At 37.7% G+C, this 12,862-nt stretch overlaps 1 protein-coding gene across 1 annotated transcript in view; it reads right to left on the bottom strand.

Annotated features, from left to right (window-relative positions):
* LOC125832960 (tRNA ligase 1) overlaps window positions 1–12,862 on the bottom strand; it is a 37,164-nt gene that overhangs the window by 18,140 nt on the left and 6,162 nt on the right. The window contains exons 7-14 of the mRNA XM_049512126.1: window positions 11,691–11,814; window positions 8,401–8,507; window positions 5,174–5,302; window positions 4,325–4,386; window positions 4,080–4,244; window positions 1,940–2,100; window positions 1,803–1,834; window positions 744–901 (exon numbers count right to left, since the gene is read on the bottom strand). Coding sequence (XP_049368083.1) covers window positions 744–901; window positions 1,803–1,834; window positions 1,940–2,100; window positions 4,080–4,244; window positions 4,325–4,386; window positions 5,174–5,302; window positions 8,401–8,507; window positions 11,691–11,814 — 938 coding nt within the window. The remainder of the gene's footprint in view (window positions 1–743; window positions 902–1,802; window positions 1,835–1,939; window positions 2,101–4,079; window positions 4,245–4,324; window positions 4,387–5,173; window positions 5,303–8,400; window positions 8,508–11,690; window positions 11,815–12,862) is intronic.

The raw sequence follows: 12,862 nt of genomic DNA, 5'->3' as shown, positions 1-12,862 counted from the left end.
AAAAATATCCTTTCACCTTGTCCAAATTCTTTTTCACATGGAAGAATAGGAAATAAGGACATAACATAACTGGCAGATAGAACAGGTTGTAAAAAGGCTCCATAGCAGTCTTGGTACTGTGCAGTGCATACAAACAGATTCTTGCAAAAAAATTTCAGATAGTGGGGTTCTGTTATTCAAAACCTATTTCTATATAGCCATCTTTGTACAAATTCTTTATAACAAAACCAGAAGATTATCCTTTCTTAGCATACTTGATGTAGTATCACCGAAGGGTTTTTTTTAAATAAAATTAAGCAGCAGGCTCGACATCTGGTGGGCTGTTGGCTCTCCCATTTCCTTCGACTTTAGCCTTACAGACATACTCTATCCCTACAAACTTTGATTTCTCATGAGAGGGTGAAAGGATCCTAAAAGCAACATCTATCGATCCCTAGTCCGTGTCGTTTATGGTTAAATCTAGGACGGTATCTCGCCATCTTCTAGCGGCCAACATTGGTTCCAGTATCAAATAAGCATATTGTTTGGTTATAGTTGGTAAGAACGAAATAATGGGCACTTATTTCATGCATTGCTCTATTCTGCATGAGGCATGCATCAAAGAAATAAAATAGATTTAAAAGATAACCAGAACTTGAAAAGGTATGCCCCTAGTAGCAGCAGAACAACCAGTTCCAACTCACCAACAGGCAAGAGTGACATGAAATCTCTGTGAATGAAAGCTTTTCTAGAAGCTGCATTACCTTATAAGGAAGGAATTTCATCTTGACCATCAGATTTGCATCTTCATCAGCTAAACTGCTGTCCTCAGCCTCATTTTTCACCACTTGATTGCTACTTCCTGCCATTTCGGCAGTTTTCTTCTCATTGACCTTGAATAAATCCAGGTCCACAAAAAAGCCTGTGAACAGCTACATCAGCAACTCAGTGTGCAAAAGAGGATGTGATGAGTAAGGAGGGCAGGAGGCTCTCACTGAGTGGAGACTACCCTTTTCTAATGAACATAACAGAAGATAGCAGGTGAAGACTGGAACTCAAAGATCTATAGGGGGGCACTACTATAGATCATTCAGAAGGGACATGACTATGTAACTTTTTGTGTTCCCACAAAAGAAAACTTTCAAAATTGTCTTGAGTCAAAATTTCATATGACTTTTTAAATACCATAACTTTGTTCTCAAATAGGAGTAACAGAAGTTTCACCTCAAGCACCAGCAAGAAACCACTAATTTACTCCTAGAAGAGGAAGAATTAAAGCTGAAGAATATATATATACACACACACACACACATACATTATATGAAACTTCTTATTTTATTTTATTTTATTTAGTATGATGATGACATTAAATGAGCTTAAATGGAGCAGTGGGGATCCATATAGCCGACCCCAACATGTTTGGGACTGAAGTGTTGTGTTGTTTGGTTGCTTGTACTACAAATGGGATATATAGGGAAAGATTTAAAATATGTATTTATATCTGAACTTACTAAATTTAAAGGAAAAGATAAAGGTTAATTTTTTTATATTTTGATGTTTACTCCATATATTGTTATCCATGTTTTATTAGGTATAAAATGATACCAATTGGCAATTGGTGTACTAAATTATACATGATTAGCTATGCAGGACTCAAAGACCAACCAAAGACTTGAGTTCAATGTTATACATGATTAGACAAACCTGGTGTCTCACTTCAAAGTTATAGGCTTTACCAGTTAGCAAGGTTAAAGGTTATACAAGTTAGCAGCTAACAGATAATTTCCAGTTTTGGCTGAGAACAATAAATGAACAAATATTACCTCGATACAAAGGCCACAGTCCTGGTTGGTGTCTGACATGAAAAGAATTATTTTAATCAAGAAAATCACACAAGATAAGTACCAAAACCCAAAAGCTAAACATCAGAAAAATTCTGTTGAAATAGTTAAAAATAGACCTCATCTCTTTCTGGTACCGGCGGAAGCCTGAATCACTATGTACATGGATGACCATTTTGAAAGGCAGGTTGTCACTAGATAAATCATTAATTTTATGGAAGTTATAGTAACACTTGAAAGCAGCAGGAAAGCGTTTTTCCCTCATCAAACGAACCATTTCCTGAAGATGAATATATCCCAAATGAATAATGATGGTTAACAAAGTTGAGACTAAAGAAATAACTCAAATCTTTTTTTTTTAAACAGGTAACTTTGTATATTACTACAACAGTACATAGGCAGTACTGAGCCATATTTACGATAAGATCATCAAATCCAGCTATCTGATCCTAAATTGAGTCTAGTACATCAATTAGGGAGATAGTGTCATTGGAGTATAATTGATTACACCAAAAACACAGTAGCAACAAGCAATTAAGCTTGACTTTTTGCATGCTGTTTTCTATACCATCAAAACATCTGGAATTCCTCTCCTTCCATATTGCCCACCAAATGCTAGCAGGGACAATTCTCCATCTCTCTCTATTGCCCACCAAAGAGATGACTAAAATCTTACAACTATCTGTCAGGTCCTTCCATGTTCAACCTCTCAGAGAGATGGGAAGATGATGTGAAGAAACGGGCCCATTAATTTACTTTTGGGAAGTTATTCATTCATCCCTTCCTGTTAATTTGTGCAGCTAAAAGAAAGTAAAATATTACTTCCCATCTGGCAATCATTCATTTTCACCTCGACCAAGAAAGGTGTAAGATAGATAATCAGACATATACATAGATTCAAAAGACATCTAAAATAGGGAGCAAAAGCAAAGGAAAATTAAAACATCAACACCATATTTACAACATAATTGTACTCCTCCCTTAGTTAAATTGGTTGATGTGCTTCCCTTTTTTTATTGTAATCAAAGCTCACTTTCTCAATGGAACACTCCACCAAAAGGACAATAAAAACCTGTGTATTCAACTCTTGCTCCTTCATGACACCAAAAAAGTAACGACTAATCACACTCTGGGTACCCCCACCTTAAAATGGTTTGCAATAAAACTCAAATCAAATTAAACCACAACACATTTTAAGAAGGGTGAACATCAAAGTAAAGATATGGGATTTTGTGACAAGAAAACATGAAATACGAAATCAGGTATTTGAAATCCATTGAGTGTGCCACAAATTCCAAACCAGCTTAATTTCCTTGTTACACAACATTTCCTTCTAGGGGGTAGTTATTCTCACTTTCTCATGTCTCCAAAATTACTTGAATTGCAGTGTTTCCCCATGTTCCCACTACTGTTACTAAACACCACAAGAATGCCAGGGACCAAGCAAAAGTTGCAGTTGCAGTATGATTTTGTCCTCTAAAACCGAAACAAAACACAAGGGTATTCTATGAGTATCCAGATTCGGGTGTTACATGTTAATCAAAAATACTATAACCTCTTTAAAATTGATACTTCCACTATTATAACTTCCCTTAAGGATGTATTATTTCCCTCAGTTTCTTTTATAATAAAAATAATCACCTTCATAATAAACTCTGGTGAATTTTTCTCACATCTTCCATTTTGAATTTTATCTCCTATACTACAATTTATTTCTCCTACACTACCAAGGTTTCTGTATTCATATGCTTTAGCAAAAAGATACACAACTAGGCGAAGAAGAAGTCAATGGTGAATATCTGTTTGCCCCCCTCTTCAATCAATGTGTTGACCTTTGTCGCTTTTGCCCTTTAATTTTTTCATCTGTAGGGGCACTTCTTTAGCCTAATCAATAGTTGTTATGATGAATCACACGTGGGAGAGATATGAAATCTCTGTCAACATGAAGCAATTAGCAATGATCATCGTGAAAGCAATTATGCTAAAATGAGGTTTTGTTGAGCATGCTACAAAAAGAGGGTGATATGATAAGTTGATAATTAGGGAAGAAAAACTAGGGTAAATATACGACTAGGTAGCAAATTAGCTAGCTCCTCTTTCTGAAAACCGGTACCAATATAAGAAGATTGTAGTAACATATAAGAAGAAACTAATTTGGTTAGGTCAGTGATGACTATCAAGAAATAAACAACCAACAGTAACATCAACAAATTAATTAGGAGATATTTTAAATGAATCACTTCAGAAAATTTCCCAAACCTGTAATTTTCCTGTAGAAAAATCAGCAGGATGTGATTGTAGGAACTTTGACACAACAGATCGATCAGCATTTCTTGAATGTGAGCCGGAATCATCATCTCCAAACCAGTCCAAATAATTTGGGCAGAAAGCCGTGCCAGCACTCTGAAGAAGTGCCTTTATTTGCTGCACATAGAAGAGAACTAGAGTTTGGTACTTTGGTTACATGAAACTACTCTTTGCTGCTGAATCACATTGACATTTACCTGCTTTTCTGATCTATTTGCAGCGCAAATTTCACGTAGCGTAGGTCCCAAGTCCAAACCCTCTGGAAAAGGCAAAAACACTTATGAACATCAAAAGGAGTAATAAACCCAATTGTCTCACAACTACAATGCCTGAATCCCCAGTTGAATTGGGGTATGAATCCTCATTGACTATGTCTCTCCATTAAGGCTTAGACCAATATTATACAAAATAAAAATAAAAATAAAAAGCACGAGGAGCCCTTTAAATTTCTGGCAGGATTTATCCACTAATTCCCTAAGTTTTCCCGTCAAAGGACCTATCTTCCAAATATCTAGCAAAATATAAAATATTGATTCACATCAAGGACACACAAAAGTAGAAAAAGATAAAAAGCACACACAACCAAAGAAAATTGAAAGAGTTGAACTTGTTGTAGCTGCCTCACATGAATTATTCGAGACGGGATATTTCTATTACCTATTTCTATTTACATGGTACGTCTTCTTTCTTTAGTTCATCTGATGCCTTAGTCCACTTGAGCCACTTCAACATTGATATCATGCATTTGTTCGTGCAGTTGATGAAGCATATTTTAGATGTGCTTGAAATATATTCACGGTTCAATTTGGGGGTGTATTACAGGAGACTAAGACTACTAGTTGCTGATTAGAAGATACATTTCAAAACTCGGTCACAAGGTGATGTGGGTCACTCATATTATCATTTAGGCTTCTTTAACCATTCAATCGCACCACGAATAAAACAATCTTCTTACTACTCCATTGAAGCATACAAATAAAACATGTTAACCCCAACAAATAATGGTAGAGTATTTAGTAGGATCATATAAGAAAAGATCAGCTTACCACCCTCTAATGGAGGAGGAGGAAAATCCCTCAGAACCCGCTCCATATGCTCTGAGCTCTCACGTTTTACAATGCGTGCCACGAGGCCCTCCAAAATTTCACCCTGCACTTTTATATGGTCTTTTGATCCTGCACATCGAACCAAAGTATGTAGGAGAAAAACACTACTTCAAGGACGAGTACAAACAACATAAAGAAATAATGCAGAGGCAAGTGAAGACATTAGAAAGAAAAACTATTACAAGATATCCAAAATGCAATTGCAAATATACAGATAATATCATGAAGGAATGGCTATTTTAAGATTGTCATTTCACTTCCCAAAAGGATGTAAGCTTTTAGCAGCAATCAAAGTTTAGAAGCACATGAAGCATTTTGCTTTTAGCAACACGACAATGCTCTAATTAAAATGCTCTTAGAGATCCGTAAAGGAAACAGACAAATGAAACTACTCACTGAAAGAAGTAAAAAGAAAAGATGCTGAGTCGTGACAATTGTCTGTAGTTAGAGAATGAATCTGGCGACATACCCAGAGGGCAAGAATGGATGATAGAGATAAGACCTTTAAAAAGCAAAAGAGGGTGAAGGGAGAATCTAAGAAGGTAATATGAAAATCCAGGGTAAAACCTTAGACGAGTTGTACCAAAAGCAAAGGCCTCGAGATGGAAAAAGTAAATGTATGAGCTAGCACAACAAAGAGATAAATTCGCACTAGACCTTCTTTATTGCATTCATTTTTTTCTTTCAATAAGGTGATTGTTGTACTAAATATTAGTGTATGCAAGAGGTATACAACAGAAGAAAATCTAGACAAAACATAATTCTCTAGAAATAGTACCCCCAGCCATCTAGACTAACTGGAAACACCTCAGGTGTGCTATGAAAATTCACAAAAACAAGAAAGGTTTTCTAGTTTCTACAGAAAAATTTCCGTTTTTTTTCTTTTTCTACCTTTTGAAAGCCCAGAAAAGAAACAAATATTTGAAGGCACTCGGGCTCCATAGGCATGCCAGAAGAGATCCAAAACTATATCCCCACTATCTGCATGTAACTTAGTAATAGACAGGTAAACAATCCACCTCTTCTTCCTCCTCTTACACATATAATATATGATATCTTACTCATATTCTCATATGCAAGAAGAGAACGTCATATAAAATGCTTCATTTTCCTTGACGTACTAGTTATTAGTGGGTGTGACAAGACTAAAGGTCTTCACAGAGGTTCCTCAAAATACACGGGAACTTAACAAAGTTTTGAAGTACAAGTACCACGTAATATACACCCAACACATAAGATAAGTCGATAGACGAATCTATGCTCATAAAGAATAGTTCACTACGCAGCCAGCCACGTATAGGAAACAATATCCTCAAAGCGTTATGGTAAAGAAAAAACTGTTCACTCTGTTTATTACACCTCTATGTGGTCCAAATTGAATAACTTTTGGTTGGAATTCTTAAATCACCAATCTTACAAATGTCTTATAAGCTCCACAAACCTTTAAAAGATCCTCTATCCTCTACTTTGTGTAGATGTAGTAGTGCAATAATCATCGGTCTCTAGTTTGATATAATTAGAATAGTTATGCCTTAAATAGTCGAATATTTAGGAGGTCTTGGCCACACCAAACCATGTTCCACACCTTCATGCCCTTTTTTTAATAATATTTTTCACCTTTCATCAAAATGATCCCCTCCATGACCCTCCTCTGTAATACATCCTAATGTCTTCTCTTCTCGCCCACCTACTTGAATTCTGTATTATTATTATTATTTTGATAAGGTAAGATTTGTATAGATTCCAAAGCCAATGAGGCCATAATTACAAGCTACATCTAGATTTAATTAGCAAAAAATCTAAAGAGACCCTAGAAACTGTAGTAGAGCCCTTGTGTCTACTATATACTTGAAGTCTGTATTTATTTGTGGTGACTATCCTGCATAGTGCTTCTTTATCAGTGAATCTTCATATCCACATTCGAGTCCCCTCAAATCTTACTCTTGGTCCCCTTACTTTCATAGGAGATGTGATCTCCTTTAGTTTTTTTTTTTAAAAAAAAAACAAATTTATACCACTAGATAGGGCGTCTAGCGGCCTTTTATTAATAGTAAGATAAAATCCTCAACGTGAATAAGTACTGCTGTAGAGTGCTGTGATTAAGCAGGGTCACATAAGACTTAATAGAGACACACTATGCAAGATACTGCGGAGTTAAGTTGGCAAAATTTCCTTGACATAATGTGATCTCCTTTAGTAAGTAATGAAATTTTCATCTCGGCCTTTGTTTCCAGAAAATGTTCCTTTTTGAAGCCCCTCTCAAGTTTCTTGTTGTAACCATAGATACTTGATGAAGAAAACATATAACAGGGAGGATTAAAGTGTATCCGAATGACACCTTCAAGAAAATATAGTACCACCCCACTAAACATTTCTTCGACCTTCTCAAATAAGCAAATGTGATTTCTGCAATTATATACTTGCTCAATTTGTGTGATGCTTTCCGTCGTCATGATTTCATACTTTGTCAATTAATCTTCAAACAGATATTCTATGATGAGTGACACTTGCCTCAACTATTGCATCACTGAACATAAATGTATCACTGACAAACAGAAAATACGAGATTCCAACACTCTCATTCTTCCTCATTATGTCAAGGAAATTTTGCCAACTTAACTTGGCAGTATCTTGCATAGTGTGTGTCTATTAAGTCTTATGTGACCCTGCTTAATCACAGCACTCTACAGCAGTGATTTCCTTGGTCAATTATGGGTGCCATGACGACAATTTGGCATATGAAGGACTTTGGAATATGCATGGCACTGCATCCAACCAAACTCTTCCTCCAGATTACTTAAATATAAGTTACTTCAATACTTAAAAAAACTTTTCCTTCTCTAGAAGTGCAGCAACATACATAAGTGTATAACTACAACTTTATATCCATCATCTGACATCTTTTTAACTACAACTTTACATAATGACGATCATCTGACATCTTTTTTAACTACTTACTCAACTTTTTTACGAGTTCAAACTAATGTCTCAAGCAATTCTGCAGCACTCTTAGTTAAATTACATTATCTCAGTGGAGGGAGGGTAAAAAAGAATACACTCATACGGCAAACCACCTAACCAAAACAATTAGAGTCACACAAAAGATAACCAACCAAGTGAAATAAGCTGAACAATTTAAATAGTGTTTTGCACAATGCTAAACTTACCAGGTACAGAAATATCAGCAACCTCAGCAAGAGCCTGGCAAACGGAGGTTGCTGTACCTTCCTCACAGAGTGCATCAAACGCAGCAAAGAAGGAAGTAACTGATTTCCTTCACACGGAAACCAAGGGATCTTTCAGAAATAGACAGTTTCTCATACTCCAATAAAACAGAAACATACCCAAATTTTATGTGTTCTTTTTAATGGAAAGGAGGCAATGTGAAACAACCACCAATGAAATTGACACTGACAGCAAGCAAATGGCTAAACAACCATCTTCAATAGTAAGAAAGCAATTCAGAATGGGTATTAGAGTTGCCACATGACGTAACTTTTCACAGAAGCCAACGAGAAACACGGCGCTACAGCCTGTTATCTTGAGTATATTTTGTCAACATTGACGACCATTGCACAGGTATCCATTTATGGGAACGAGAAGTCTGCTGAGACCTTAAAACCAGAAGAAATTTGCTGTATTCAGTAGGTGCGGGAATTCCATACTTTTCTTGAGCTTCTATCTAAGTAAAGAATACCACAGATGACGCATAACACCTCGAAGTAGGCAGACTGAAACAGTTTCTTCTACTCAGTGAACTCATCTACCAAAGAATATTGAGGACGGAAATTATGAGCACAATTTACTAGGGCAGTGGTTTCTTAGAACTCCCACAATTTATTTTGTGGGGGGGATTGGTTGGCCAGTGAGAGAAATTATCATTAAAGCAGAGAATTAGAGAAACATAAAAATAATTTACTTTACTTGGAGCTATATTTTCAAAAGAAGTTTGAGAAAGTTGTGAAACACTTCTAAATTATTGTCATGGCAAATGGTGTGGGAATAACTTGGATCTGGTTTGTAGAGAATCATATCTTTGTGTGGCACTTTCTACTTCTAATATACTATTTCTAATAATATACTTTGTGTGGCAATAAAGGACATGTACGGTGGAGCCAAGACTCGGGTTAGAACGGTTGGAGGTGACTCAAAACATTTCCCGGTTGAGATGGGGCTGCACCAAGGATCAGTCCTTAGCCCTTTTCTATTTGCTTTGGTGATGGACGAGTTGACGCGGTCTATTCAGGAGAGGGTCCCATGGTGTATGTTATTTGCGGATGACATAGTACTGATTGATGAGACGCGGGATAGAGTCGATGCGAGGTTGGAGGTGTGGAGACAAACGCTAGAGTCCAAAGGGTTCAGGTTGAGTAGGACCAAAACAGAATATTTGGGGTGCAAATTCAGTGATGCGTTGGATGAGGCTGATGGGGATGTGAGACTTGCCACACAGATCATTCCTAAGAAAGAAAGTTTTAAGTATCTTGGGTCTGTAATCCAAGGAAGTGGCGACATCGATGATGATGTCACACATCGCATTGGGGTTGCTTGGATGAAATGGAGGCTTGCCTCTGGAGTCTTGTGTGATAAGAAAATTCCACCTAGACTTAAAGGTAAGTTTTACAGAGTGGTAGTTAGACCGGCCTTGTTGTATGGAGCGGAGTGTTGACCAGTCAAGAACTCACATGTCCAGAAAATGCATGTTGCGGAGATGAGGATGTTGAGATGGATGTGTGGGCACACTAGGAGTGATAAGATTAGGAATGAAGTTATCCGGGAGAAGGTGGGAGTGACCTCTGTGGTGGACAAGCTGAGAGAAGCGAGACTGAGATGGTTTGGACATGTGAGGAGACGGTGCGCAGACGCACCAGTGAGGAGGTGTGAGGGGCTGGTTGTAGAGGGTACGCGGAGGGGTAGAGGTAGGCCTAAGAAGTATTGGGGAGAGGTGATTAGACAGGACTTGGCTCAGCTTCGCATTACCGAAGACATGACTCTAGATAGGAAAGCGTGGAGGTCACGTATTAAGGTTGTAGGTTAGTAGGACTAGAGTGTTGTCCTCCCTTGCGAGAGTATGGGTTGTTAGCGTTTGTAGTAGTCCTTGCCTTACACTTGCAGTTCTTGTTTGTGTTACATATAGCCTTTTGGTTTTTATTGCGTTTCACTTCTCTCATTGTTTTATTGATGTTGCTGTCCCCTTGTTGATTATAACTATCTTTCTTATTGGATGTGATGTTTTACACAATGTTTTCCTCGCCTTTTACTTGGTTTTGATGTACTTGAGCTGAGGGTCTCTCGGAAACAACCTCTCTACATCTACGAGGTAGTGGCAAGGTCTGCGTACACTCCACCCTCCCTAGACCCCACCTAGTGGGATTTCACTGGGTATGTTGTTGTTGTTGTTGTATTATCTCATCTATATCAATAAAATAATGACCCTATAAAAAAGATTTGAAACCAAAGCAACATGACGTGGTTAGGTTAACATTGAAGGTTGAATGAAATTCTAGTTACAAGCACCTGTGACATATGTCCCTGAACAGTGTTACAAACTGAGAGAAAGGAAGTTTACTCCTCATACTAGTAGAACACTAAAGGATATACCAGATAACCCAATATAGAAGACCATGTTCCCACTACAGATTTAACAAGAATCTGACGACAATCTGCATCTTGATATCTTTAAATGTATGTCCTTAGGTATACAACACTTCCAGCATATTTCTTGGGGAAAAAAATGTATGTCCTTTAAAAGTCTGGGGTACTGCTAACTTCCATTTCTTATAGTCTAAAATATATGTACTCTTAATTTGTAATTAGTCTTGATGGACTTGTGTCAAATGAGTGTAACATAGACATGGCTACTTCGTCCGAGTCCTTTAAAAGGCACCAAAAACTACTAAAATTTGAAGTACCCGTATCTGAACAGCCATATAACATAGCATAAAGATAGCTCCATAACCAGTATCAACAGCATAAAGCCATCATGTTGCATGGGGCTGTTGATCAGCCAATAGTCTCACAGCTTTGTTCTTACGCCACTCACAGTCAACCCGTACAGGGCCTCAATGTGATACCTGGCTAGCCAACTCCTATTGCAAACCTGCTGCTATGAGGCTATAAATTCTGCTCTTTTGGGAAACTAGCAAGTATTCATAGACTTACTCCTCCTCTGCCCTACTGTTTACATTGCTATACTACAAAAAAGATCCATGTCTATAGCAACCATACTTCAAGTCTTCAACTACTTATTATCCTCAATATTTTTGTTTTTTGCAGCTGCTAGATAACCTTCAATGTCCTGTTAACTTCTTTACAATACTCCTGCCACAAGTCAGTTCCATATTGCTGTACTTTCACTGCCAAACTAAAGGTCATAAACCCAATGGCTGGTTGTATCAACTGTGACGCAAGTATTTTCCACAATAAGAATGAAACCAGAACACACTTAAACGCATACCTTGTTGACAACAGCCATACATGATTTGTTGGTAATCTCCATTCCCTGCAGAAAGCAATTACATCGGGAGTTGAATAGAAATTCGGTTTTCCACTTCCCAACTCCGTGACAGCAGTCACAACCGCTGTTCAAAGGAAGATCAGAAAAAGTATCAGCAAAAGGTGGCAAATCTGATAAATGTCGCAAGCCGCAAAAGTCAATTACAAACACATGACCATAAACAACCTTGTCAACATGTTCTTATGTACTTGGAGTTAACTGGGTAATTCCCAAGACTACTTTAGACTTGCTGAGACAGTGGGAAGGAGTGGGCAGAAGAAGAAGATCCAAAGAAGACTGGTGGAAGTGCATCCCAGCCGGCATTTGGTGGACATTGTGGAAGGAAAGGAATGAAAGATCACATGATGGGAAACTTAACAACACTCAAAAAATCAAGATGAATAGCTTGAGCTTGCTGTATTTTTGGTGTAAACAGGATTTGGTGGGGGAGGTAGATAGCTTAGTGGATTTTAGAGCTCAATTGTAAAGTTTTTGCCCAGTTTCGGCTTTTGAAACTACCCCCTGTGGGGCTGTAAATCCCACCTCATCATGCTCTGCTGATGAGTTTTGACGTGAATATAAAGTTACCTTTATCAACAAAAAAAAAAACCTTGTCAACAAACAAGAACATTTTGGAAAATCAGAATGCCGTGCTCAGACTGTACATAAATCCACGTTCTCATGTAACATCCAAAACTATGAAGGAGAATCCTACACAGCAAGCACCTACAGATCCTTAAGTTGTGAAAGTTCAACACAACTAATATTTTCATCTCACAAGACCAACACATAGTTGAGAGCCAGTTTCACCCAAAAAGATAGTCAAGTACTCTTTTGAAAGGCTGAAGAGCACCCAACGGTATGGCCTAGTGGTCAATGAAGTGGGTTGCGGAGCATGAGGCCTCAGGTTCAAATCCTACCAGAAGCAAAAAAAAACTAGGTGATTTCTTTCCATCTCTCTCAGCCTTGGGGGATAGAATTAATCGATACTTGTGCTAGTGGGAGGTAACATGTACCCATGAAATTAGTCGATGTGTGAGCAAGGCTGCAGGCTGGCCCGGAGAAGAAGACTGAAAACCATTTGAAACCAAGACATATGACCACTCTCTTTTTTGAAACTGCAAATATTTTAT

The sequence above is a fragment of the Solanum verrucosum genome, unplaced genomic scaffold, assembly GCF_900185275.1.
Source record: "Solanum verrucosum unplaced genomic scaffold, falcon-dt-bn FXZP01000016.1, whole genome shotgun sequence".
Taxonomy (NCBI): domain Eukaryota; kingdom Viridiplantae; phylum Streptophyta; class Magnoliopsida; order Solanales; family Solanaceae; genus Solanum; species Solanum verrucosum.
Note: the sequence above shows the minus strand (reverse complement) of the source record. Positions and strands in the feature narration are given on the sequence as shown.